The 25,470-nt window shown below is 56.6% G+C and overlaps 11 protein-coding genes across 11 annotated transcripts; 5 read left to right on the top strand and 6 right to left on the bottom strand.

Moving 5' to 3' along the window:
* The first annotated feature begins 136 nt into the window (after window positions 1-136).
* On the top strand, window positions 137-2,248 carry L226DRAFT_392924 (uncharacterized protein). Its single transcript, XM_067674501.1, has 4 exons — window positions 137-933; window positions 989-1,055; window positions 1,112-1,441; window positions 1,499-2,248. Exons 1-4 carry the CDS (start codon window positions 245-247, stop codon window positions 2,213-2,215), a joined length of 1,803 nt encoding a protein of 600 aa, XP_067536514.1. The 5' UTR covers window positions 137-244; the 3' UTR covers window positions 2,216-2,248.
* Window positions 2,249-2,281: 33 nt separating this feature from the next.
* L226DRAFT_461543 (uncharacterized protein) lies at window positions 2,282-3,937 on the bottom strand (the record flags this gene model as incomplete). Its single annotated transcript, XM_067675657.1, has 3 exons — window positions 2,282-2,833; window positions 3,342-3,662; window positions 3,749-3,937. Coding segments are annotated over 3 exons (1,062 nt in total), but the record flags the coding sequence as incomplete, so codon positions are not given.
* Window positions 3,938-4,827: 890 nt separating this feature from the next.
* On the bottom strand, window positions 4,828-5,713 carry L226DRAFT_534004 (uncharacterized protein). Its single transcript, XM_067680582.1, has 3 exons — window positions 5,534-5,713; window positions 5,177-5,468; window positions 4,828-5,098 (listed from the first exon to the last, which is right to left on the bottom strand). Exons 1-3 carry the CDS (start codon window positions 5,645-5,647, stop codon window positions 4,908-4,910), a joined length of 597 nt encoding a protein of 198 aa, XP_067536512.1. The 5' UTR covers window positions 5,648-5,713; the 3' UTR covers window positions 4,828-4,907.
* Window positions 5,714-6,461: 748 nt separating this feature from the next.
* Window positions 6,462-8,980, bottom strand: L226DRAFT_392892 (UV-endonuclease UvdE). The gene is made up of 11 exons (XM_067674500.1): window positions 8,208-8,980; window positions 7,996-8,159; window positions 7,823-7,933; window positions 7,704-7,760; window positions 7,589-7,649; window positions 7,464-7,528; window positions 7,247-7,411; window positions 7,165-7,191; window positions 6,919-7,110; window positions 6,647-6,866; window positions 6,462-6,597 (listed from the first exon to the last, which is right to left on the bottom strand). The coding sequence occupies exons 1-11, from the start codon at window positions 8,662-8,664 to the stop codon at window positions 6,575-6,577; spliced, it is 1,542 nt and encodes a 513-aa protein (XP_067536511.1). The 5' UTR covers window positions 8,665-8,980; the 3' UTR covers window positions 6,462-6,574.
* L226DRAFT_612208 (uncharacterized protein) lies at window positions 8,858-9,336 on the top strand. Its single transcript, XM_067686363.1, has 2 exons — window positions 8,858-8,972; window positions 9,031-9,336. Exons 1-2 carry the CDS (start codon window positions 8,894-8,896, stop codon window positions 9,177-9,179), a joined length of 228 nt encoding a protein of 75 aa, XP_067536510.1. The 5' UTR covers window positions 8,858-8,893; the 3' UTR covers window positions 9,180-9,336.
* A 66-nt stretch (window positions 9,337-9,402) lies between these two features.
* Window positions 9,403-9,981, bottom strand: L226DRAFT_570162 (DUF543-domain-containing protein; the record flags this gene model as incomplete). Its single annotated transcript, XM_067684407.1, has 5 exons — window positions 9,403-9,542; window positions 9,608-9,657; window positions 9,742-9,763; window positions 9,859-9,871; window positions 9,931-9,981. The coding sequence occupies 5 exons, from the start codon at window positions 9,979-9,981 to the stop codon at window positions 9,403-9,405; spliced, it is 276 nt and encodes a 91-aa protein (XP_067536509.1).
* A 637-nt stretch (window positions 9,982-10,618) lies between these two features.
* L226DRAFT_392867 (uncharacterized protein) lies at window positions 10,619-11,536 on the top strand. Its single transcript, XM_067674499.1, has 3 exons — window positions 10,619-10,667; window positions 10,730-11,298; window positions 11,354-11,536. Exons 2-3 carry the CDS (start codon window positions 10,767-10,769, stop codon window positions 11,356-11,358), a joined length of 537 nt encoding a protein of 178 aa, XP_067536508.1. The 5' UTR covers window positions 10,619-10,667; window positions 10,730-10,766; the 3' UTR covers window positions 11,359-11,536.
* Window positions 11,537-14,657: 3,121 nt separating this feature from the next.
* Window positions 14,658-16,913, top strand: L226DRAFT_534000 (uncharacterized protein). Its single transcript, XM_067680581.1, has 4 exons — window positions 14,658-14,781; window positions 14,848-15,510; window positions 15,560-15,722; window positions 15,774-16,913. The coding sequence occupies exons 2-4, from the start codon at window positions 14,860-14,862 to the stop codon at window positions 16,592-16,594; spliced, it is 1,635 nt and encodes a 544-aa protein (XP_067536507.1). The 5' UTR covers window positions 14,658-14,781; window positions 14,848-14,859; the 3' UTR covers window positions 16,595-16,913.
* A 174-nt stretch (window positions 16,914-17,087) lies between these two features.
* Window positions 17,088-18,782, top strand: L226DRAFT_533998 (uncharacterized protein). Its single transcript, XM_067680580.1, has 7 exons — window positions 17,088-17,257; window positions 17,311-17,437; window positions 17,562-17,750; window positions 17,828-18,071; window positions 18,130-18,326; window positions 18,394-18,519; window positions 18,572-18,782. Exons 1-7 carry the CDS (start codon window positions 17,174-17,176, stop codon window positions 18,634-18,636), a joined length of 1,032 nt encoding a protein of 343 aa, XP_067536506.1. The 5' UTR covers window positions 17,088-17,173; the 3' UTR covers window positions 18,637-18,782.
* L226DRAFT_392747 (HET-domain-containing protein) lies at window positions 18,780-21,247 on the bottom strand. Its single transcript, XM_067674497.1, has 2 exons — window positions 20,893-21,247; window positions 18,780-20,840 (listed from the first exon to the last, which is right to left on the bottom strand). The coding sequence occupies exon 2, from the start codon at window positions 20,838-20,840 to the stop codon at window positions 18,864-18,866; it is 1,977 nt and encodes a 658-aa protein (XP_067536505.1). The 5' UTR covers window positions 20,893-21,247; the 3' UTR covers window positions 18,780-18,863.
* Window positions 21,248-21,672: 425 nt separating this feature from the next.
* L226DRAFT_545143 (transcription elongation factor Spt5) lies at window positions 21,673-25,460 on the bottom strand (the record flags this gene model as incomplete). The annotated part of the gene is made up of 10 exons (XM_067682325.1): window positions 21,673-22,130; window positions 22,219-22,366; window positions 22,420-22,840; window positions 22,900-23,288; window positions 23,340-23,529; window positions 23,585-23,682; window positions 23,735-24,745; window positions 24,799-25,049; window positions 25,106-25,205; window positions 25,254-25,460. 10 exons carry the CDS (start codon window positions 25,458-25,460, stop codon window positions 21,673-21,675), a joined length of 3,273 nt encoding a protein of 1,090 aa, XP_067536504.1.
* Between the last annotated feature and the right edge of the window lie 10 nt (window positions 25,461-25,470).

The following is a 25,470-nucleotide window of genomic DNA, read 5'->3' as shown; positions in this document are numbered from 1 at the left end:
GCATTATTATCGAGCTGGACCAGCAATCTAGTGCGGCCAAATACTTGATCGCATGTTATAACTATGTTCAGCCTCGAGCAAAGAGACAACGTTCTGTTGGAATTACTCGCGGGCACTTTGTTCCGCTGCAATAAGTTCAACCGACCTTGGACTGTGACGTGGACAGCCGCCGCGTAGGACGCGCTATTCTACCACATCGACTCGTACCATTACATTACTCTCAGTGCTCTCCGACGCTGCCGTAATGTTCATGTCTCATTCTCTTCTACCTGCCAAATTCGACCCAGCAGGGTCTGCCTACTGGCTGCCCAAGTCAGGTCGGCTCGCAGCTTCCAGACTTCCAATTGAGCCGTTCTGGGGACTCCGGACGTGCTTCACAGACGATGAAAGAGATAACCTGTCGCCGCCTTGGTTATTTGCCATCTCGTCGTACCCGTCTCCCTATCCTGTTGAGAACGCATCCTTCACTCTCGGACCGAGGATCATCAGCAAGACAGGTGCTGTTGTTAGCACCGATGCTGACATCTTGACCACAACCCCCATTCCGACCAAGGAGGAAAGGGCTTCTTGGCCCTTGTACCTTCATATCCTTCCCGCCTTACGCCTCAACACAATGCGTTGTTCCCTTTTCGACCAGTTGTATTACACCCTCACCGAAGACAGCCTCCGTGCCTTTAATGATGGTGTTGGTCGGTGCTTAAAGTCAGCCAAAGAGAAACAGCGCGAAATCCTTGCTGCTCCGCATGACATCTGGGAGGTCAAAAAGGGTTGGTTCGCTCGTAAAGAGAATCCAGACACTGGCGCGTATATGTTCGGCGGCCCACCGCCGGACCCACAGAAATACGTCTTCAACTTCGACTTCGACGCGGAACCCAAGCTGCCGTCTTTCGAAGGACCATCGAACGTATACGACGAACTGATGCTGTACAATCAGTGAGTGACCCTGCATAACTATCTTCGTCCTCCACACGAGCCCTGACATGTGCAGACTCTGCAAGGATTACCAATGGCGTGGTGTGGATCTTGCCATCGAGTGGGTCCGGGAGATGCGCGCGGTACGTGCTATGGCATACCGTAGACACTAGGAACTTTGGCTGAAACCCGCCTACAGAACACCCGCAGGGGCTGGATGAAGAACCCGGATACCCTTGTAACCACGTTGCCGACCGAAGTATGTCTGGACGACGATTCACGTAAACGAGCCATGGAGTTGGCCGCCCTCGACAATCCTCACGCTCGCATCACAGCCGTGCTAGACGAGAGGGATGCGCAGCGCCTGGAACAGGCTGGGGAACCCCATTCGCCCTCAGGCTGGTCGGACAGTTCAGACTCTTCGGTCAAGTTCCTTCCCAGGAGGTTTCCGCACTTGCCATTCAGTTACCCTGTCGTGCCATTTGGTCCTACGAAGGTGGTTGCATTCGATATCTTCGGAACAATCTTGGTGAGTATCATTCAGTTGCACTGTCGTTGAACGAACTGACGCACCGTTCCACGACAGGATCGACAGGATACCTTGAATGTCGCGCTGGGTCCTTGGTATGCTTACTCCCCTGTCAGAAGTACCACGTCGCTGGGCCTTGTCGTCGACCGGTTCCTCACACTGGAGGCCCTCGCAGCGCGTGACGCAGAGACCCTCGGCACCCCGACTTCCTTTGCGACATGTGCCCGTTCTGCTCTGATCAACCTCGCCCGGGAACTCGGCTTCAATGTCGACGTGCGTTCTGCCGTATTCATAGAGACCTTGAAGTGCATCCTCTCTCCAAAGCCATATCCGGACGTGGAGGCAGCTATTACGTGGCTGAAGCAGCGTGGCTACACGCTCGTTTGCCTCCCAACCCATTCCCCGACAACCATGCAACAGCTCCGTCCCTTGTTCCCGCCTGCATTTGCAGACAGCAACGCGGTGCACATGTGGACAGAGCACATATCTGCACATTTCGTCGCCCGTTACCCGTTCTTCATGACCTCCAAATTTCAGTCATTCTGCGAGTCCCTCGTCAAGGAGACACTGCAACCGTCCGAGATCCTGGTGGTGAGCTCGGGTATTGGAAGAGTACTGCACGCAGCTGTCAATGCTGGACATGCGACTGCGTTTGTACGCAGACCGTGGAATCTTGAAGGTTGCGTTGACTTCGTCGTTGGGGACGACGAAGGCAGTTGTCCTGTACCATCGCTCGTTGTCAGTGGACTTATGGATCTGATTGCTAGACTCTAGATCATACCCTGTATACATTGCTCACTCGAGCACCTAATAGAAACGCACGATCGTGCCTTCTGGAGCTTAGCACGACGGAAGGACACATCCCCAAACTTTCACCCTAACTTCGGCCCCTCCGAGAGTGAAGCCCTCCATCTCACCCGCGTACCTATCCGCGCATTCACGCGCCAACTCCTCAGAGTCAGCAACGAAGACGACGTGCCAAGCACTCTCCTCCCGAACCACGCGGTCGAACTTCGCCCACATCTTCCGCAGTCCATCAGCAGGGCTGCGGCGTTCGTCCGCTGTCGCAGCTTGCACCGCATAGACATTCACTCTGTCCGCAAGGACGCTGTCGATGCCAGGGAAATCGTCCATTGACGGAAGCCAGTAGAAGATCGGGTACACCCTGCATCGTTGAAGGACATTGGCGGGGCTCACGAGCAGCTGTTGCGACGGCTGCAAAGTCGACGACGATGCCTGCGCGGAGAAGAGGGTGAGGGGCGGAAAATTGTTGCACAAGTAGACGTGTACGCGTTTCTCGAAGTTCCAGGCTGAAGCTCGCCTCGTCATAGCGTGTATAGAGAGCGAGTTGAAGAGCTCCAAGGACTTGTTGTTTGTATACTGTATGCGCTGCTCGTTGAAGATTTTCGTGGGGAACGCATCAGTAAAAGCAGATTTCTCTGAACACGTCTGAAACGTCTGATTCAGACGTTTCAGACGTGTTCAGACGTGTTCAGACGCGTTCAGACGCGTTCAGACGCGTTCAGAGGGGCCCTTCAGACCATGCAGACACTCAGAGGTCCAGACCGTCTGGACATACCTCATAAGCATCCCGGTTCCTCATGTAACCCCATTCAAACCCATCGTCAGATCTCCCTCGACTCCGCCGAGCCTTCCGCGAGTGCCATGGAATCCGTATTCCGGTCAGGGGTTGCTTGAATGGGCCTGGAAGATGTGTGAGTTTGCTCCGGCTTCAGACGGGCGCTGCTGGCGATTCTGGGTGCGTGACTTGGCATACCATTCAAAGACGTGTCGTAGATTAGTCGTGCAGCTTTCCAGAGGCAGAGAATAAGAATTGAGTCCAGAATGCGACATGGGTGACGAAAAATACGTTAAGCGCCGGCGCTTCAGACGTTCAGACTTTTTGGGAATTACTGATGGCCGGTGTAGGAATGTGGGGAACCGAGAGGCTGGAAGCGGTCACTCGACCAGTGACGGGGTCCCGCGGACGATATGGGGATAGGAAGAGAATGGAGGAGCCTGTGCTATGTGGTATGACCAATGGACGCAGTGCGGCGGGATGAGCGCAGATAGTCGTCGCTGATTCTCTGGCAAAACCCTCGTATTGTAGCTCCTCCAAGTAGCGGCTGACTGGGTATTTGTGCATGATGGCGACGATCTTTCGAGTGCATGGTCCCCACTTGTTGATGAGATGATACGCCTGGTCGGTAGCCCCTTTGGTCTGATCCGTATCGAGCTTGAGCAGCTGGAACTCTTTCCTGATGCATAATGGGTCAAAGGGTATATCAGTACAATCGGAAGAACCACCGCATACAGGATAGCCATTATCTCGAGCGTGCGCGGTAACTCTGTGACGACAATTGCTCCAGACGTTTGCGTGACCCAACCTCTCCATTTTTCAGGTGTCGGCGACGAGGCCAATATCAGGCGTGCGGCGGATTTCCGGAAGGACCGACATGGCTCGAAGACGGCGTCGCTGGAATCCTCCATGGCCCAGTAGTCTTCCGGAATGACCACCCTCGCGCTCGAATCCCAGCTTTTCACGCCCTGTTGGTTGAACACAACGATATTGCCAAACAAGCGGATGGCTGTAGGTAGCCTCCGCCAATCCTGAGCACCTCTCACAAACAGTCTATATCGACTTAGAATCTCGTAAATAGCCCGTCTCCATCGTCTCCCGGAGCCACTCGTATTCAGGTCGGATTACGAGCACGTCTTCTGCGGTACGAAGGTCTCCGTCGCACGCATTCACGACTGATTCCATTCCATGCAAACAAGTGTATTCCCACTCAGTCGAGGTCGTGCTGTGGTCGTGATCGGGGCTGACGCAGTCGTCGTCCTCGTCAGGCTCGATTGGCATCGGCACGTCCTGGTCGGAGAGGGAGACCTTTCCTGATGTCCGATGGCGCCAGGGCTTGCCCCAAGCCTTGTGCCACAACTTTGCCGCAAGTGCATCATCTTCATATGAAGACAGAGGAACGAGCCATGGGAAGCGAGGTCGACCACGAAGCCTAGGGGCAAGGAATTCTGGGGTTTGGTATGGACTCGGAATACGCCGAAGGAAATTTCGTGCTCCGCAGGGGGCTGGCTTCAAGTTGCTGCAAGGATCCTCGCGACGATGGTACTCGGCCTTTTACATAGTATGCATCCCCTTGGCGTCGATCGTGGACATACGTCTTCTACAGAAGCTAAGCTATCGACTCACATAACTTTTGCCACTGCTATGCACCTGGCAAAGGTCTGGAAAATATGGCCAGGTATGATCTCCCTGTGGTGAAGTCTCAAGCTAATGAACAGCCTAATTCCCCACAATAACCCTCCCTCATTATCCTGTCCTCTGATTTCTAGGATGCGTACGATGGTATCCCTCTATTGCACGCACACTCGCACTGTCACTATGGCAAATTTGCATTGCGAGACCCCTCGCTGATTACAAGATCCTGGCTTCGCTCAGCTCCTCAAGGCCTCACACCCGGAGGGCAGCTGCGTATGACTTCTGCAGCGGGACCTTCGCCTCGTTCCCGCCTTCGACAGCCTCCCATTCAGCGTCAGCCACTGGCACATCGCCTCCAACATCCACCCACTGGTCCCGATCATCATCCCCGAACGTGATGACCCTGCTCACAGACTGCACCATCTCGTACTCTCGGGCGGTTCCTAGCAGTAGTCACGAACCATACGATCAGCGCCCCGACCCGAAACCTCCGCGGTCAACATAGACCTCTGACCACATACCTCGCACCTTCGCCGGTTTCGCGATATCCAGAATATCCACCTCAACCCGCCGCCTAGCAACAGCTCCATCCCCCTCCCACACATCGGTGGCGTCCGCCGGGTCCTCCAAATCCAAATCAGAGCCCCAATCCGCATCCACCGCCGCCCCGCACACGAACCGGCGAGACACCCACGTCCGGCCATCGTCCCTCCCAGCGTTCCGCCGCACGCCGCGCCTCAGCCGCGGCGCAGACCGACTGGACTGTTTCCACGGCTTGGGGTCCTCGCAGACGAGGTGAGGTGCAATCTCCGCCTATCGAGGCAAGGCATGCATGAGCGACAAGATGCACGTAACGGACGGAGGTGACATGGACGTACCAGTGGCGCATGGTGGTTCAGCTCGCACATCGTCCCGAGGACGGTCTTGGACGCCACAGCTGCAGCACCGCGCTTCATGGGGCGCACGACGATGGTGGACGAGTTCTTGGGCATGGCGGTCAGGGGGTCTTACGGGTGCGAGAGGAAGGAGTTGTGGGACGGCGGCGAGGAGCAACGGGGGTTGGTAGTCGTGTCGAACATCGCTGGTGGGTCTATATATCTGAATAGACCGGCGCCCGACATGATACGATTCTGACTTGTCAATGTGCTGCAGCAGCCGTAGAGGCGAGCTCGCCACCGCAGGCGTCGCCTGCGGTGGCCTGCAGCACAAGTGGCATATTCTGCCGCGGCGGGTATGATTCGCGGCAATACCCGTCGGCTGCTGAGTGCGCGTATCCGCTGAAACATGCAAGACCACAGAACGGATTCATTAACGCATCTCCTCACGCAACGGTGCTGATAGGAGGATGAGACTCACCAAGGTGTGGCGAACGCTCCGACGATCCCTCAGTAACTCTGTTATCAATATTAGTTACATGGTGGCGAACTCATGATCACACTACCGTCGGACGCAATTCTGAAGTGTAATGCCAAGTTCTGCAAGGATGAGTTCTGTGCACGAACTGCGAAGGCTCATATTCACAACTATGCAACCTATTGTACACACCAATGAACCAATGCTGCACGATAGACCTCCTGACGACTAGATGTCCTATTTCGTGAGGATGCCATCAACCTCAGCCTCATCGTCAACATGACCAGCTGCTCCGAATTCAACGTATGAACATATAGCAAGATCGCACAGAGAAAGGGATACTTCACCTGTGGTGTCCTGGTCCACGCCAAGGTTCGGAGCTGGAACTTGCACCTGCTCCACTTGCGTGAACACCTCCACTTCAACTGCAATCTCCATGCGCTTCTTCTTCGCGCTCTTGCGAGGCGTCTTCGGCTTCCCGTTCTTCCTCTTGGGAGTGGACGGGAGAGGCGTGTCGGGCTCAGCAGTGTCCTCGAGGTCCTTCGGATCCTCCGTCACGCCCGTGTTCAGGACCTCAGCAGCCTCTGCACTGGATTAGTGAGTGACATGTGTACCCGAGCGAGCTCTGGGTGACGTACCGAGGGCTTCTTCCTGCGTCTTCGGCTTCGCTCTTGTCCTGCGCTTGCGAGGGGTAGCAGAAACCTCTCCCTCCCCACCGTTCTCAGCGTCCACATCATCGCCCTGGTTTGCCCGGGGGAACGGCCTCGGTGGCTTTTCCGGTCGCAGATTCTCATGTATGACTGGATGGAGGTTGTATACCCGGTACAGATGAAATACCGCTTGCTCCTTGTCCTTGGCCTGCAGACTATCCGTCATTCCTTTCTCCTGCGCCATCTTATAGGGTACTCACCTCAATCATGAGGTCCATGTCTTCTGGCAGGTGCTCCGGGAGGCTCTTGCAGCGATCGGCATGCTTGCGTTTCTCCATGACAGTCTCAGCGCCAGGACAGGGTTCGGAAAGGTGTTGCTTCGGCTTGATTCCTTTCCGATGCCAAATCGCATTTATTCGCTGTATGAGTTCCGGTAGAGGCTTTTCGGAAGGCTACAACGACGGTGAGCAGGGACGATTCACGCATCAGGCGAGTGAAACACGCACATATATCCAGTTGTGGTGGTAGTCAAACTATAATCCGCCCGAATAAGCACCGTTCAAGAGGGGAAACGTGGGATATGCGTACGACAAGAGGAATGTTGAGCTCCTCGCATACAGGAAGCAAGTCATCCGGATTGTAACACATCTCGTCGTTCTCAAGAACCAGCCGTTCGCGAATCTCGTTCGTGAGTCTGTTTCGATATACGTCCTTGAAACGCTCAATAGTGGCCTCTTTGTCACCGAACATGCCCTGTCAGAATCGTTAGTCACGCACAGACGTAAACAACATATTGCGTGCTTACACCCATGTGAATGATCATGACACTATCCTTCCCGGTTCCCATGAGACGAAACATCTGGCAATGATCTGACCATGAGCATACGTCAGCTGGCAACATACGAGACGCATATACGTATGCTCACTCACATTCCAAGTCCCGTATAGCAGCATCCACAACGACTTCCCTCGGCGATCCAAGCTGCGTAAACTACCAAGAAAGTCATCAGTGGCCGTGCCGTTGTACCTGTCATCAACAACTTACTTGACCAGGATGCGAAGTCAGCCTATGCCCGTATTTCTTCGCCAAATCACCAGCAGCCTGTGGGTGAAACAGATAAGCGTGAGTGACCTCGTTGATTGTACACAGACGGTAACGCTCACCTTTAGTTCCTTCTCCGCATACTCAAGAGTGTAACCGTACTTCTCATGCGACGCAAAGGGGAACAACTCGGACGAGACGCGGAGGAACTTGATGTTATTATCTTCATTCCACTATTGCGATCAGGAGTGTGAAAAATGTGAGTACCCACATATACGCAGAGATGCAAACGAACCTGGATGAGACGAGAGAGGTCCTCTGCGTTCTTTCTGCCGAGCTCCTTGCAATATTCCAAACCGGACTTGTTGATGGTGTCAATACGACAAGTGCGAGAGCAGAACACCGGCTCTGGCTTCAACGCGCGTAGAACGGTGTTCAAACACGCATATCCAAGGCGTCCTGGACGTCGGTGAGTAAATGTGTGCATTTCATGCTACAAGGGCATACCCTTGAAGTTCGTAGTCTTCGTCTCCACTGGCGGAATGTCATAGACAACAGGTTCCTGCGCCTTGGTGCGGCGTCGCTTCTTCTTGGGGGATTTCTCAGCGGGTTCATCATCTAGGTCAGTCAGCGGACCATCGAATGCGTCATCTGCTTCTGGCTTCTCCTCTACCACGTCTTGTGCCTCCTCGGTGTAGACGACCTGCTTCTTCCTCCTTGTCGACGTTCTCCGCATCAATGCCTGCGCCTCTTGCGGGGTGCTCACCAGTGCCGAGCCTGTCGCAGTGATCTCATCTTCTTCCACAATCGCTGCTGCCGTTCTCTTCCTCTTCGGCGCCATTGTCAATCGCGTTGAGCACGGAACGGATGTTGTGCGGAGAGTCCTCGCGAGTGTGTGCGGAGTAGACGATACAAGAGGTCGGGCAGCGCAACGTCTGGCAAGGAGGAGAAGGTGGTGGTTCATGCGCAAGCTGCGTGTCTGTGCCACGTCTCCCGTCCCGCATCGGGTGCAGCGGACAATGCGCCATGCCGACTCGATGGGCAGCGCACCGACGTCACCGTCCGCACTCCATCAGAGCAGGCGCCCACGGCGCGACGCGTCAGTCACGTGCACCCAAGCATCCTCGCTCGGCGCTCCGCTGCCTGCCGAGTCCCGACGGTCGCCACGCACGACGAGCACGTCGACAGACACGATGAGCTCGAAACTGCCGCCCCAGGCGCAGCGATGGCGCACAATCATCTTCACGATACCCATCATAGGCGCCACTAGCTGTACGTGCTCTGACTTACCTGCGCGGACCAGCAAAATGAACTCATGCACGACACACAGTCGTCCTGTACAAACGCTTGGTGCTCGGAGAACCCAGGCGCACGCTGCCCACAGACATGGAAGCGCATGGCCAGGAGAAGGTCGCGAAAATCTTGACAACAGGAGGAAAGGCGGTCGAGGATGCGGACAAGTCCGCAAGCGCGTCATAGGTTGCGGGTGGGGGAACACTGCTGATTTGCTGGGCGGGACATATGCAGAGCGAGAAGTTCGAGCGCAGGAGAAACATGTCGAGACATACATTGCGGATGGCCCTCCAGAAAGTCTATGATGCACCACTCCTCTTCTGTCGTCTCCTTCCTCCGCGCCGGAGCCTCGTGTGCATGTTCCTCCTCGTCTGAGTACCTCGCCAGGGATTGCCACCCGTCGCTGCGCTCACGAAGACTCCTTCTTCGCCTCCGAGGCAGGGATGATGCGTGTGCCCGGTATCCTTGCGGGGTTGAACGAGCGGTCGCAGTCAGCGTATGCCATGCCCGCGCCGAAGCCCGTGCCCAGCGCGACGGGCCATGCGCGTCCTGCGCGTGTCGAACTTGAGTTTGGCCTGGGATGTTTGCAAGATAGAAAGCAGATGAATACGCACGACGGAAGAGGATGACGGACGCGATGACACCCGCGCTGAAGCCGACACCACTGTAAAAACGAGGATGTTGAGCACCTCGCCCCATCGGCATACCACCAGAGCAACACCGTGTGCGCAAGAAATGATTTACTCACGACTTCACAATGAGATCCGCCACTATGCGCGAGTCCGAGAGTATCCGTGACCGAGAATAGGACGAGCAGGGGCAGGTTAGTATCACGAGGACGGTCGGGCAACTCCAGGGCACATACGGCAGCGGTCGAACTGGAAGTCGTCGTCAACAGATAAGCAGAGACACAGTGGTGCTAGAAAAGGGCGCGCACCTTTTGTGCGACGATGTTCTCGCTCGACGTGGGCTTCGGTGCTGACGACATGGTCGGTGGTGGGAGGAGAGTGGTGTGTGGGCGCTACGGCCGACGACGAGTTGCGCAAGGCTGTAGACGACAATCTCTCCTGGTCTCCCTCATGCACATTCCTACCGCATCTCTGAGACTACACTGAAAGAACAACAACTGCACAGGCAAGACCAAGTATTTCTTCTTGACTAGCGTAAAACTCATACTCGTACCACAAATTCAGGAACTGGACATACTGGTAGCACACGACTCCGTGTTTGTCCCCGAACCATAGCTTCCGTAGAGACTCTGGTCATCGCCCGACAACATACGCGATGAATACTGCCCTGAATACTGCCAAGTTACAAGTACACGCAAACCACATGAATCGTACCACGCCAAAGCTTGTGTGCGAACATCCCAGGCTAGACTGCACCCACCCCGGCCCAACCCGGAGCATGACCTTATCTCTCACCGACAGAGCCTCAGCTACTGGTATCTACGCTGACAGGGGGGCGCCATGCATTCCTGCGTGCGTTATGGCACGCCCTGGACACGGGACGCTCCAACTCCCTAATGCAGGAAGATAGCCACTCTCTAGCCTTTCGTCTGGATGGGCCCACTGCCACCGCGCCTGCGTCCCCTCACCCTTCATAAACCGTTATCGCACCCTCCCCGTCCTCCAGCTATCAAGCTACACCACCTCCAAAGCCCCAACAACAGCCGTAAGCCCATCCCACTGATACTTACACTTCGCCCAGCCCCCCGCTGACGCCCATTCCACCAGAACATCCCAGTCAACTACTTATCAACAAGAGCAGCGCATGGTCGAGGTACTGAGAGCTCCTGATCTCCTCGCACTATCCACGAGCTCTGCTGACCCCGACGACTGGCTCGCACACGACTACGACGTCGACGCCCCAGTCTACCTGCTCGTCTACCCCGCCGCGGGGCACGGCCAAACGGGGGGCCACCACCTCCCCGCCCGCTGGGCCATCGCCTGGCCCGTCGGCCAGCACGGCGTCCTCACCGAGCGCAACATGACCGGCTGGCGCCACGTCCAGCTCGAGGGGCTCGCCGACCCCCTGGGCGCGGAGGTCGAGATGCACTACGGGTACTTTGGCGCGCTCACCAAGACTGCTGGCCCCGAGCTTGTCACAGCGCGGAGGGTCAAGCTCGGGGTGACGAACCTGGCGCACCGGAGAGAGATCGAGCGGCTCGCGAGGATGGTTCCTGTCCGAGAAGAGGACGAGGGCTGGAGCTGCCAGGACTGGGTGAAAGACCTTCTTGAGAGGATGGTCGCCGCCGAGATTGTGTCAGCGGCGGCGTGCCACGAAGCCATTTCGCAGGCTCATGGTGCGTCTATTTGTTTGTCATGATGAAGTTTGTTGGGCTGACTATGGCGCGATAGCTTGATTTTTCTGCTCACTCACTACCTCCGGCCTCTGTCTTCTTCAGCTTGTTGTCTCTGGGATACCACTCTTGCTTCCGTCTACTTATTATAATCGTGTATTATAGTGTGTTACCGAGCCGTGCTAAACGCATTCAACGTTGTCAATGATTGGGCTGCAATACTAGCTGACGAAGGCCGAAGCATGCAGCAATCGTCAACGTCACCGTGAACGCACAGAGTGCTGCTGCACACCTACACCTACGAGTCCATGATCGCCGACAGTGAACGGAATTCAAGGAGCGAGAAATCCATCGCTAGAGAATGCGCAGTACGCCATGCTTCGATGGATGACATACCGAGTGTGAACTTCTCGCTCTTTGACCGGACAGTACTCGAGTACAGTCAGTCGCAACACGCACGAGGAATCGCGAATCTGACGTAGTTGCTTCTAAGTTAATATGAACACGAACAAGTAGTGTACGCATTACTCGCGCATATAGTCTACAGAATGTCTCTTCCCCGTCATAATGGACGTCCACTAAGCACTAAGGGGGCGCAGCACCCTCCAAGGTCGCGCTCCACGCAACCACCTTCGGGTGCGCCTTCACCTACACACACACTCGTCGTCAAGCGTCACGTTCAGGCGGAGACACTGGAGGATGCACGCACCTTCTTCGGGTCGAACCCGAGCACTTGGAGCCCATCCAGCGAGGAAGCCCGCGAGAGCGCGACGTAGCTCTGCCCCTTCTCGAACACGCTCCGAAGGTCGATCTTCACATGCTGGATCGTCTGCCCTTGGCTCTTGTGTATCGACATCGCCCAGGCAAGCACGAGAGGGAGCTATATCATAGTACACACATCATGGCCACAATCAACCACTCTGCAGGCAGCAGCCACGAGCAGGATGAGAACACGACGTACCTGCACGCGGCGCGCGAGGAGCTTCCCCTCGTTGTCCTCGACGCGGAACTCGTCTCGGACGACGAGAACGATCTCCGTCCCCTGTTGAGTGCGGAACTCGACGAGGGGATAGAATTCTTCGTCCTTCGCCTTCCCCTTCGCAGACGTCGGCGTGACGGACTTGACGTCCACCTCTGCCTTGAACGCCAGATTGGCGTTCTCCTTGTCGGCCAGAGTCTGGCCGCACAGCGCAGTGGGGGTGCGACCATCAAGGCCGACCTGTACGTTCCGCACCGCGCCATTCGCCTTCGACGTCGAGCTGCTGGCAGACGAATCTTGTGAGCTCGACGAAGACGCAGAGCCTGACTTCGGCTTTGCAGGCGTCGAGCTGCTGCTGCTGCTACTGAAGGGCTTCGTGTCCTTATCCGGAGATGGAGGAGCACCTACGCTCGCCTGGCACGTCGCGATCGTATGGAAGCCCAGGACCCGCCCGACGGTTCCATTCACGAGCTTCTCGTCGACATTCTTGACGAGCATGACCTGCGCGTCCACCTTGAACGCGAGTCGCGAAGGGACGGCCATCTGCTCAAGCACCTTCTGGTGCGTCCCGGTGTCCCGCGCTGCGTAGGCGTAAACCGAGCCTGGAAGAGCGGCAAGCCGCGTCGTGTTTGCACGCTCAACTTGAGCCCGCAGAGGGTAGAGTTCGGTCGGAAGAATGCCGGAGGGTAGTGGTGGAAGCGGTCGGGACAGGGACGAGAAGGTTTGCTGCGCAGAGGGCGAGATGGTACCCTTCCGGAGCTCGTTGAGGAGCTCGACGAATTCTGGCTCATCCGTCGTCAGTTCAAGCGATGAACCAACGAGGTACGAAAGAAGATAACGTACGGGTATCTTTCTGCCTGTACACTTGAGTAAGGGTGACAGTGTGATCAATGCACTTCTTCCAGGCCTCACTCTCGAAGGCAAAGAAGGGTTCCTCCCCGGACTTCGTGACTGGGGGTAGCTGGAAGAAGTCTCCAGTGACGACGAGCTATTTGGGCTCTCAGCAACTCGGATGACCAACATATATTGGAACGGGATTGCACCTGGATGCCGCCAAAGGGTCTGTCTGTCCTCTTGTTACGGAGTTGATCTGCCAGCTTCGTCAGAGTATCGAAGAGGTGGCCGTCGACCATAGACACTGATTCATACAGTGCTCAGCGAGTTGCACGCGAATACTGCTCCAAGCAACTTGCCTTCATCTATGACAAGGACCTTCGTGTCTTTCCAACGCTTGAAGGCAGGTTTGCACGTCTTGATGCAGCTGATCTGTCTATCAATGTTGTGCATACCGGGTGTGACAGCACCCCATGAATGGATCGTCATCCCTTCGATAATGATCAGACTAGGAGTGTCGCACTTCGCCTGGCGAAGTACCCACCGCCAATGTTCGACGCGGCCATGCCTGTGCTAGCAGTAACCGAGACCACCGACGTGTTCTTGGAGTACTTCTTCTTGAGGGCAGAGATAATAGCCCGAAGCAACAAGGACTTGCCGGAGCCTGTACGGAAGACCACAGGTTAGGTTGGCTGATCTTCGAAGACTGACAGGATGTGTATTGTGGAAGGACCCGGAGACACTTCCGTCAAACAGGAACTTAAGTGACGGAGAGTTCATAGCTTCAAGCGTTACTGGACAACTTAGAATCACGGGAGCGCTTGAAGGACCCCACGAGACGTGAAGCCCACATGCTCGTCTCGAGCCACTATTGCGAACATGTTGGGTTCAGAGGGACAGACCTTCCCCTCACGTAGTTCATGTCACAAGTATATCCACATAGAAGCCACATGCATTTATTGAGGCTATGCAGAAGAAGACTCACCTGCTGCCCCGGTGAAGAAGACATTCTTCCCTTCGTCGACAACCATCTGTAGCACTCGAACCTGTTCCTCATTGAGGGCAACGAGTTCCCGAGTACCATTACTTTTCCCGTTCTTCTCAGGAGTTCGTGCTGTGATTTGAGGAGAAAAGAACGCGTCGAGAGTCCTCCGTCGCTTGTTGCCTTCCACACCCTCCTTGCCCGACGCGTCCAGCCCACCGGTCGACTTCCGCTTCTTGGTGTTGGTCTTTGCCGTCGTTAGAGTTTTCGCCATTATATATACCAAGAAAAGCCTCGACACGCCGTGACGGCGGTCTGGAGAGCAAAGTTCTGTCGAGGAACGAGGTGGTTGTGGCTGGTGGAGGGATAAGACGGTCGATTGCCCTTGCGATTGCCGAGTCGCGTTCGGGCGCTTCTCCATCTGCGCGACTTCTCACGTGACGGTAACTCTCCCCCAAAACATCTGCATCTAATCAGATAAGATTGAGATTGAATCAGTGGCGTGCTCGCAGCTGGCTCGCAGATCACCCGATTGGGGCACGGGCAGGTCTCAGTACTTAGAGTCCGGGACCTTTCTCCCAACCACCACCACCTTCTCTACCCATTGTAACCACTGTTCGACTCGAAGGTGGCAGGGTGACAACGTTTAGGGAGGTGCGACGATCCTGATCTGCCTACAATACCATCAAAGGTATGTCTCGAGACCTAGCGCCGCCGGTATCATGTCGCTCACGAGCGCGACGCACACATCCCCTAGGATATGGAAGCCATGAACGAGCACGAACCAGGAACTAGCGCATCCACAATCCGAGGCTTGAGACACATCGACATGACTCTTCTGTCCAATCCTACCGTCGGGATGTTACAAGACGACCACCCGGAGTCTCACTCCCCCTACCGACCCTCTTCTCCCCATAGTGCATTCCAGTCCGAGCCAGGCAGCCCCTCAGGCGACTCGGTGTCTTCCTTTCCCTCTGTCGGTTCGTCCTTCCTCTTCTCGTCCGGCCCGACTACCCCGCCCCATCCAGGCCACTCCGAGTCCGAAGTCGAAGACGAAGGCGAGCTCGGCGACTCCACGAGCGGCTTGGTCATCCCGTCGCTTACCCTCCCATCCCCGTCAAGAAGACCCAGTCCGTATGGCCAAACGCTCGGCGATGTGCGGCTGTTGTTGCTAGGTCCAAGGGGCGCCGACCTTGCCGCTATCGCCTCTCAACTCGTCGACGATAACGAGGACGTGGTGGAGGTCGGCTTGTGGGAGGAGGACAGAAGCGAGGACAGGGCGACGCGTGGAAAGCGGAATGCCATTTTGCGGGTGTCGACGCATTGGGTCGAACATAGGGACAGGCATGGGCTTGAGCGTGTTGAGCCCGCGAGGAACGTCGAGATTGTTCAGCTACCGCCGTATGATCTCTACTCTGAGGTACGTTACCGGCAGTCATCTCAGAGGCTGTTGCTGAAGGTAACAACAGCCTGACATTATCGTCGATCGCATACTTCCCGTAATCCACGCGCCGTTCCGTGAAGTGTCAACTATCATCAGCCAGGACCATCCGCCAACTGGCGGACTCGCCCACCTGCTCTCGTCCCCATGCTCTCCTTTGTACACGTCTCTGATCATGGTTGCGACCCCATGTGAGTCAAACTGCTTTCCTCTCCGAGCCCCGGCTGACCCGTCCTGTGCAGCTGCGTTACTGCCTATTGAGAAGACCTTAGTTGAGTCGCTCAGCTCGCACGTCCCTATCATCCTGCTACCCACGTCCACTCCGAACGCCCTGCCGACGCCGTCACACGACCGCTCACGCCGAGCCTCCACGTCACATCTGTCGTCCTTCCGTCCGAACTCAATGGATGCTCTCCGGTCGGGGCTCTTCCGCACACCCACAACTCTCGCCACCCTCCGGTCGGAAGCTGCATCGCGGTTCCTGCGCTGGCGAGAAGTCGAGCGCGCGGTAGAGCGTGTGCAGTGGAGTACTGGCACAGTCAGAGCACCCAACGTTCCGGGACCGTCTAGCCATGTTAGATCGCCCAGCAACGAGTGGTGGGACAAGCAGACCTGGGAGGCGCAGTGGGAGGGTTCGCTGTCCCAGGAGGTTGCGCTTCATCTCCGGCGGAGGCGGCGCTCTGACCCGCCACGGCGCACGTCTCCTCTTTCCTCGTTGTCTACTATCGGCAGACAGCCTTCGTCATTTGACACAATCCCGCCCTCAGAGGACAACGAACAGAGTCTTATCACACCTCCATGTGCTCCTGCCTCCTTCGATCCCCTTCACCTCCCGTCGCTCTTGGCCTTCTCCTTTTCTCTTTTCGGAGCACTTCGTACGCGGATCGCACGCTCGATCGGATTCCAGGGCACCGCGACTACCCCAACCAGACCCGTGTCTGGGCGAGAGCGCAAGAAGACCAATGGGCGCAGTTTCGCCTACAAGTTTGGTATTGGATTCGCGCTCATGAGCGCGTTCTGCGCCGGGGTCGGTCTTGGGCTCGTCGCCGCAGCGCGTTTCTAGTCTAGCAGTGACACCCTTCGCGCCATAGGTGATCCTTCACTAATTGTATACCAGCCTCTCCCTCTGCGAGGGAGCGGATCTCATGGAGTCTTTTTTCTCTGTATTTGCCTGCTATTTCTGAGTTCTCTCCTGTTCTTTTCAACTTTGCTCCGAATGACCTCCACGATCGCTCCGAACCCTGCCTCGCATTGTTGTTTGTTGTCACAGTACGCACTACTTCACTAGCATTGGTACTTTCTGCATGACACCGCAATGGCTCCGACCGCACCATCTGTATGTAATATTCTGTACTGCGCTGTGATCCCACACTCAGTAGCACAACATCTAATGTATTTGTTCTGTTTGCTACCTATCTCAATGGTGGGAACTACAGCGTTCGGCAGACGTTCTACTCAGCGGAGTTACTTAACCACGCTCGGTCGAGTCGCGTGGGGGGAGAGGCGCTTAGCTGCTGGACTTGCTCTCATATACCGTCATCTACCTCCGCCCTCTCTGCCCATCCTGTCCTCCGCTGTAATCTCTTACCCCTTCCAATCACTCTCAACAGACACCACTTTGGCTATCTGAACTTCAACCACCATGACGAAACACAGCAAGAACAACACCGCGTCGTCGATCTTCTCGTACGCAGAGTACAAGAAGCTAGACTACGGCACGAAACGCGTACGTCCCCCGCCCTCTGCCATGCCCCACTCACGAAGAACCGAACCACGCAGCAACGTCTAGGACATGAGTCGATGCGGCGGTTCGACGCGTGTGCGCTGTGTCTGCAGCGCGCGCGCGACCCCATGGCGTGCCAGAAGGGACATCTGTTCTGCAAGGAGTGCGTCTTGACGGACTTGGGTGCGTACAGTCATCGCCCTCTGCATGCTACCCGCTACCCGCTACGTTCCACGACTCCATTTCTCTTCGGGGCTGCGCTGAGGTGGGGAACGAAGGCTGACCGCGGAAACTGGACTGTGGACAGTGTCGCAAATCAGTGACATCAAGAGACAGAAGGCGCGGTTGGAGGCCATGAAGAAGGAAGCGGAGGAGGAACGGGAACGCGCAAAGGAGGCTGCAAGAGAGCGTGTTCTGCGCGAGTTCGAGAAGGGGCAGCTCGGGCTTGCAGCGACGTCCACCATCTCGACGACATCAGGGTTGGACTCCTCAGAACGTACGTCCCGTCTCTCACTTGTTCGACCTCTCTCCCCCCTATGATGGATTGCACCTCATGTTGGGAACGACCTTCAGCCCGCGGGACGAAGCGGAAGTTCGACTTTGACGCGACGGCGGTGGAGAAGCTCACCCGGGAGGCTGAAGAGGCGGCACTCAGACAGATCGAGCGCGAGCAGGCAGAGGCGTTGAAGAGCAAGCTCCCGGACTTCTGGCTTCCCTCCTTGACCCCCACATACACGTCGAGTGGCCCCCCGACGTCGCTCTCGGACGTGAAGATCCAGACGACATGCCATGGGGGGAACCCAGCGCACCCACTATTGTGCGTATGGCCAGCTGTCGCAAGTCGTGTCTAGGAAGCTCGCTCACTGAGAATACAGACGCAAGAACCTGATCCCCGTGAAGTGGACCTTTGACAACTCCTCCGCATCCCCCATCAAGTCAGTCCAGTCGACACCAGCAACCGAGAGCGGGGACCAGACCCCCGAACCTAAAGCGAAAGCGGTGAAGGACGACGAGCGGCCGCCAATATGCCCCTCGTGCAAGAAGGAGCTATCCAATAATACCCTCATGCACCGTGCGTTGTACCTGTCTTCGCTCATGCCTCCCTCGGTCGCGTTACTTATGAGCGAAATGCTGGGCAGTGATGAAGCCGTGTGGGCATGTGACGTGCAAGACGTGTACAGACACGCTTGTGAAGCCGGCGAAGCAGTGTATCGTGTGCGACGTGAAGCTTGCCGACAAGGATATCATTGAGATGTCACGAGAAGGTACGAGGTGTCGTATGATTTTGTCGACGTTGGTGTGCTCATGGCTGTCTAGGGACGGGGTATGCAGCAGGAGGCTTGGCAGAGACCTCGAAGAGAGGTATCGCGTTCCAAGGATGACGTTACCTCTGGCTTCTACATATGTACCTCAGTGCTGCTGTATACTTGTTCGGTGTTAGATCTATTGTGCCAACCGTGGCCTTGATACAGGACCGCGATCGCGGATGCACATGCGTGTAATCGAGATGGATATCCTCGGCGGAGTCAATTCGTTGTATCGATACTCGGTCGTCTCTCGAGTGCTTGTTCAAACAAGGAATAGGTGTTCGAAGCGTTCGAGCTCATTGTCATTTCCGGAGACTCCAGAGCATTTCTACTGCCCTCCGCAGCGTCGCCGCTGCGGTGGACGACGACTGTTGTATGGGCGATATAGATCCTGCCTCACCATCTTCATCGTTAGATGCAACTAACTCCACGTCAACGACGTAGTTGCACTCCTGCCCTGCCGGACCACCAAAAGAGGACGACCCCCAGGGCGTGATAGTGAGCCGCACGGTCCCTCGCGTACCAGCAAACTCCACCGGTGAAAGGGTAAGGTGGCGTCTAGTGCACCCGCCCGATGCGCCCAGTGCAGCAGTCCACTTCTGCCGCATCTGCAGCCGTCCGGCGTGGCTCAGGGAGCTGTGCGACACGTCCACCCAGAACGCCTCGAACCCGCGACGCTTCTGCGTGAGCTGGCACATGCACCCGATGCCGATGGTGATGGTGAAGTTCTCGCGCGCGTCCTCGGTGCATTTGAAGGTGACGGAGGTGACCCGGGTCAGACGGAAGATCGCACTGACGTCGAGACCGGGGAGGACAGGCATCTCCAGTGTCAGGCCGTCCCCGCTGCTGTTGCTGGCGGGGCGATCTTGAGGGACGAACCCTTCGCCGCTGAGGCGGCTCAACACCCACTCAGGGAATAGGAAGCTGTAGTTGATGCGCTCGACGGCATCGGAGCCGGCGAGGGCCCTCTGTGGGAGGTGTACACGCATCGCGTTGTGTGGGCGGCTGTGGATGTACACCTCGCGTACCTCCGAGAGCTGGGAGATGCTTGGGGCGGACGACGCGAGGAACGCGACGCGGAAGTACGCGCGGGTGAAGATCTCGTCGTCGCCCACGTCCACGAAGTCGCCGACGTAGTGCTCGTCCTGCATGCCCACTTTGTGGCGCAAGAAGAGTAGTACGAGGCTTCCGTCCTCGTGTTCACACGCAAGAACGGCGACAGAGACGTTGGTCGGGGTCGTGAGGGAAAGGGTGGACGTCGGCTGGTATGGGATGATGGGGAGGTGCGTGCGGATGCCATAGCTGGTGGACTTGTAGTATGGGTTCGTGAGGGGGATCCCGAGCCTGTGCGAGAGGTCGGTGATGGAGATGGGCCGGATGCGTCCCGCAGCAGCAAACTCGACGGGAGATGGCGCGAGTAGTGTCTGCATGTCGTTCGGAGAAACCCCTGTGTAAGGTGACTTCCACCTATCCGAATCTGTCGCGAAGCCCTTGCAGGCGAATGGATAGTTGTCGAGGATCGGACCCCACGCGAAGATGCTCTGGTCCGGGATGGCCTTGAGGGCCTCCTGCTGCAGACGGATGAACGCGCGCGGGCCCTCGCCGTAGATGGTGGGCATGCTCACGCCAAAGATGCCCATGAGCGAGTACGCACGGTCTTCTTCACGCGTCGTATGCCTGCGCGAGGCCCACGACATCCGACGCGCAACGCTCACGTCGTCGAGCGAGCGTTCATGCACGAGGACCGCGCGGTCGACCCCGCTGACCTCCTCCACGACGTGCGCGAGGGAATGTTTCGTCCCGATGAAATGCCATGAACTGGAGAGGAACACAACGGTCTTCGGGGCGATGAGCTCCTGCAGCGTCCAGCCGCGAGTCCACCAGCGGCTGCGGCGGAAAGACGATCGGTGCGCGTATGGATTATCCTTGTCGCGCACGTCGTCGAGGAAGGCATAGCACACGTCCGCGTGCGCGTACCAGGCGTACATCGAGTTGATCGCCTCCGAGAGCTCCGCGCTGCTCGTCTTGTCGATGCAGCAGGTATCGATCCAGACCCATTTGTAACCAGCGCGTTCGGCGTACAAGCAGCAGTCGCGGATTTTGGTCGAAGCGCGGGCGCGGGGCGAGCCGTCGGGGGAGACAAACTGCGCGCGGAGGGTTTGGAGGTCTTGGAAGGTCTGCTCATGCTCCCGCCAGACGTGCGAGAGGATGGCGTACCGGACGCTTGAGGGGTTGTGGAAGAACTTGAGCTCGGCGGTGGACGTGTTGAGGAGCCACATCTTGGACGGCGGTCAGTCATCGTAACTCCTCGCATGAGCTTGCCATACTCACCTTAGGGTCACCGTGAAGGGCGTCGGAAGTGATTCCAAGATGGGGCCAGGATCATACTCGAGCGGAAGAACAGATGGATACGTCGACAATGGGACGTCGATGGAGAGATGAGGGGACTCGTTCGTTCTTCCCATCTGAAGACGTAAACCTTTATAACTAGTAGAGCAGTACTGCTGACGGAGGCCATTGGCCAGCCAGGTGCAATGCGGTTGTCCGGGCGCGCCCAACCAGGAACATCGCTCCCGGACACGCTGTGGAGCATCCATGCCTTGTCAAGCCGTGACATGAGAATGAAACGCCTTACGGAATAGCCACTAGAAGCCGCGGCCCCAACGCCTTGAGATCAATGCGTGGTGGCTACGAACCACAAAGGTCTGGGACATGCACCTGAAGAAACACGACACATTAGCACCTGGAAAGATCGAAGGAGGAGAAGAACCCGAAGACGGGAACGTACAGAAGCAGATACGGAGTTCGCGGGACACAGCCTGACATGATGATGAAGGTCGGACAGGCTTGTCCGCCACAAGCACGTCGACTGATTCGGGTGCAGATGAGTTGACATGGCTGGATCACCGTGGCCGATTTGGTTTCTAGCCCGATACAGTTCGCCCGGGCGAGACGGAGTCGGGCTGGCGTGTCTCCGTGTGTAATTAGTACGAAAGCAGGATATAATACACGATGCAAGTGTCGTACAACGAAAAGAAGGTGAGTAAGTTACGAAAAAGCAATATACAGGCCGACGAACAGCGGCCCTACTGGGTGCGACATGGTCCTCCATCACCGAGTTAGGTTGCCCACCTCGTCGATCTGGCGGACGCGCACAAGCTTGTCTGGAGTACTGTCGATGACGAGGAAGGTCTCCTTTGTCGTTAGGACCATCGTATTCCTCGACTCGACGGCCTCCACTCTCGCCTCCTGGCCCTTGCCTTGACCTCCGGAGAGAATGATGACGTCGTCGCCTTTGTTCTCTGGGTGCACTGGCCAGAGGTATGTCACGGGAACGGGCAGAATCGGCTGTAATGGGTCGACAGGCTGGAAGAACCGCACCCGCGCCGTCGATTCAAAGGTGTCGTTGTTCGTGTTGAAAACTGAAAGCACGATGCCCTGCTTGCCCTCGTAGTCGCCGTTGTGCCAGCCGGTCGCACCACCACTCGCGAACGAACCTCGAATCTCGACCATGATTCCGGCCACCTTGTCCGCCAGGTCCGGTTCAAGCAGCCATTTTGGTGACAGCTCTGTCGTTGGGGGATGAGGATCCGAGGGGAAGGATGGGAGGAGGGAGGTGCAACGTACCGAACGCATTGTCTTGGTTTCCCCATAAACTGCTAAGGCCCGGCGTCTGCGGATAAGCGTTCGTTGTTGCTGGCGTTTGGTACTCGTATACGCCAGGCGTCTGTAACGCAGTGTATGGCGCAGGCGTCGGGGCACCAGGCGTGAACGCTGCGAATGGTGTCGGAGCGCCACGCGAGTCCTGTTCCACAAAGTCAGGTTATCTTGTAGACAGAGCAAAGGGGAGGCACATACCCAGGAATCCCATCCTCCACCTGAGGGTCGCCCAGGAGTCGCACCACCCCACGATGGTGCACTACTTGATGCCGCACTTGCACCTGCGTAGGGATTCGGTGTACGTGATGACGAGTTCCATGCTGGGGTCTTCCCGCCACCTTGTGTGTAAGGATTCGGTGTCCGTGCATTGGCGTCCCAGGCCGGTGTCTTCCCATGGTCGGCGTATGGGTTGGGAGTACGCGAGTTCGCAGACCATGCAGGTGTACGACTGTCATTGTATGGATTGGGTGTTCGGCCAGTGTTGTTGGCGCCCCATCCCGGTGTACGTCCTCCACCCTGATTGTATGGGTTTGGCGTTTGCCCGCCGAAACCTCCTACACGAGGTGGACCCATCATCGAACCCATGGGTTTCTCGAGAAGTTCCAAGCTCCCATCGGGACTGTCCAAACATGTCAGTTGAATCCTGCAGTCGTCGTGTGATAGTATAATAGTACTTACTTCCTGCGTCGTAGTTTCTCTTTGTCGATGGTGATCACCTTGTTACCTGTGAGAAGTTCAACACGGGCATGGGGGCCGTTGGTATCCTTGACCGTTCCGACGTAGCCCTTACTGGGACCCTTGATGACCATGACAGAGACACCGATGAGTCGGTCTCGAGGACCGCGACCCATCGTCCCGGAGCCGACCATACCGCCAGCACCACCACTCAACGCAGGGTTCATCTTCGATAGATCGGTCCCACCCAACTTCAGGGAGTTGCCCTTCGGTGCTAGTGACGCAAGGGAACGGGCGCGAGTGACGAAGACGCCGCCATTCTCCGTGTAATCCCTATTGTGTAGGAAGGCAAAGAACGACTGGTGGGTGTGGAGAACTCGGCCCTTGCGCCCCTAGAATGGACGTTAGTAGAGCATGTCAAGCATAAGCCCGTTAATACTGACCTCGCCGTCGATTTCCTTGACGTTGTCTCCTATCCGGAGTTCGTGCCCCTCGGAATCTGCAGCAATCGCACGGTTCGAGTCTCGGCGCATGGTGATCTGGTGCGGCTGCACGAGACGCACTTGACCGTTCTGATCCAAAACGCGGAACGAGTCGCGCTCAGTCTTGAAGATAACACCCACTGTCTGCTGGCTGAACACGTTGTCAGATGCAACTCTGTGCAAACAAACGTGCAAGGAATACTTACTCGAGTTGGACGAGGTCGTGGAGCTCATAGTTACCGACGATGTTGGTTCCAGTTCCTACTTCGGCAGCTTCACGCAGATCCTTGGAGAAGACGGAGACCTGAAAGTGGCATGAGAATAACTGGGGGATTGAACGGTACTACCGCACTCACTTCCTGCATCGTCATGTCCGACAAGAACGTCACAACATTGTCTAGCACTGAGACCACTAGACCCGTCTCATCAGCGTTCTTACCCGTCATGACCTTAACATGGTCACCAGGCTTGAAACGCTTCCGTACACTGCGAGCCGGAATTTGGACTCGCTGACCATCAAAGTCGACCCCTTCGGGCTCGATCGTGACGACGTCTTGCTCGATACTGTGGACAGTACCGTGTACGCCAGATTGTTCACCCTCGAAAACCTCGACGTGGTCACCAGGCTGAAGCACGGAGATGGCAGCCTTGCGAGACGCCTCTGCAATGATGGACAAGTCGACGTTCGACTCATTCTCGTTGCCATCCTGACCGCGGGTGAAACGGGTGATCTCGTCAAGGGTAGGGTTGACGTCATCCAGCTGCAGTGCATTGAGGCGGAAGTCCTTCTCGATGAAGCCATCCTTGTATGTGTCGTTTTGGAAGACGAAGACCTGGTTCCGTTTTGATACACCTTTCCGGCCATAAACCTTGACAACCTCCTCGTAGTTGAAGAAGCGCTGCGGCGGGCGCATGCTGAAAGATGAGAGGCCCGTACCAGTCTTCTTACGTTTTCTTCCATCGAGCGCGGCTTCGTCCTTCGGGTTCAGGTCAATTCGAGGGATGAACTTGAGCCCAACCTCCTCTCCGTTCTCCGTGACATCCATGACCTGTGCAAGGTCACCCTGGTACTTTCCCCGCTTGATGCGGACCCATGTACCGGGCGTCACAGTCAACTCCTGTTGCTTGATCTGGAGCAGACTGGCCATCTCCTCGATGGGAACGAGGTTGATACCACGACTGGGAAAGACACCGACAAGACCGTTGATGGCTTCGCTGACCTGCTTCGCACTCCTGGCCTCGACGTAGATCATGCCCGGGAGCGAGTCGCGTTGGAACGCTGAGAGGATTTGGAGAGGGCGAGCTCCATACTCAAGGTCAATGGCTTTTCGCATGAGACTGAAGACGATATCCCTCTCCTTGCCCGGCTGCGTGATGGTATCATAAGTACCGTTACGGTTAACTTAGTGGTTTGACATACCCTGACTCGGACTTGCCACAGGTTCGCATCATGTACGGACGGCATCAAGAGTCGCTGAGGGACGTCACTCATCTCGCCAGTGTAGCGGACAGCTGTTCGTCTGTAACGTTGACTAATGTCCTCCGCGACCTGTTCCAAGTCGCGGTCGTCCATCTCGCGCACACGTCGGTCATAGCGCGCGTGGTCAGCGGCTCTGCGGACGGCGTCGTAGTCTTCTTCACCCTCCACACCAGCATCCGCAATGAACTCGTCTGCGATACAAGAGTATAAGGCGTGGAGCGAGCATAAGCGAACAGGTCGGCCGCACCTCGTGCGTATTCATCCTCTTCCTCTTCCTCATCTTCGTCTTCGTCGACCTCGGCTTCGACGTCGAGGAACTTTCTCACTGCTGAACGTTTGTGCCGGTGCTATGGTGGGATTAATGTTGCACTGGGAGGTAATCAAGCGCCACATACCTTGGCACGCTTTTGCCCGCGTTTTGTGCCCTCGTCCTCTCCGTCCTCATCGTCATCATCCTCGTCGTCCTCATCATCGTCATCATCCTCTTCCTCATCATCATAGTCACGTCTTCGGTTCTTGGGAGGTCGCTTTTCCTGTGCCTCCTCGTGCTCTTCCGCGGGGTCGCTGCTGGGGAGAACAGCATCGTCTTCAATGTCAGACATGGCGGGAAAG

Source organism: Lentinus tigrinus (genome assembly GCF_003813185.1).
Source record: "Lentinus tigrinus ALCF2SS1-7 unplaced genomic scaffold L226scaffold_9, whole genome shotgun sequence".
NCBI classification, from domain to species: domain Eukaryota; kingdom Fungi; phylum Basidiomycota; class Agaricomycetes; order Polyporales; family Polyporaceae; genus Lentinus; species Lentinus tigrinus.
The sequence above is the reverse complement of the archived record's forward strand: the minus strand, read 5'-3'. Positions and strand labels throughout refer to the sequence as shown.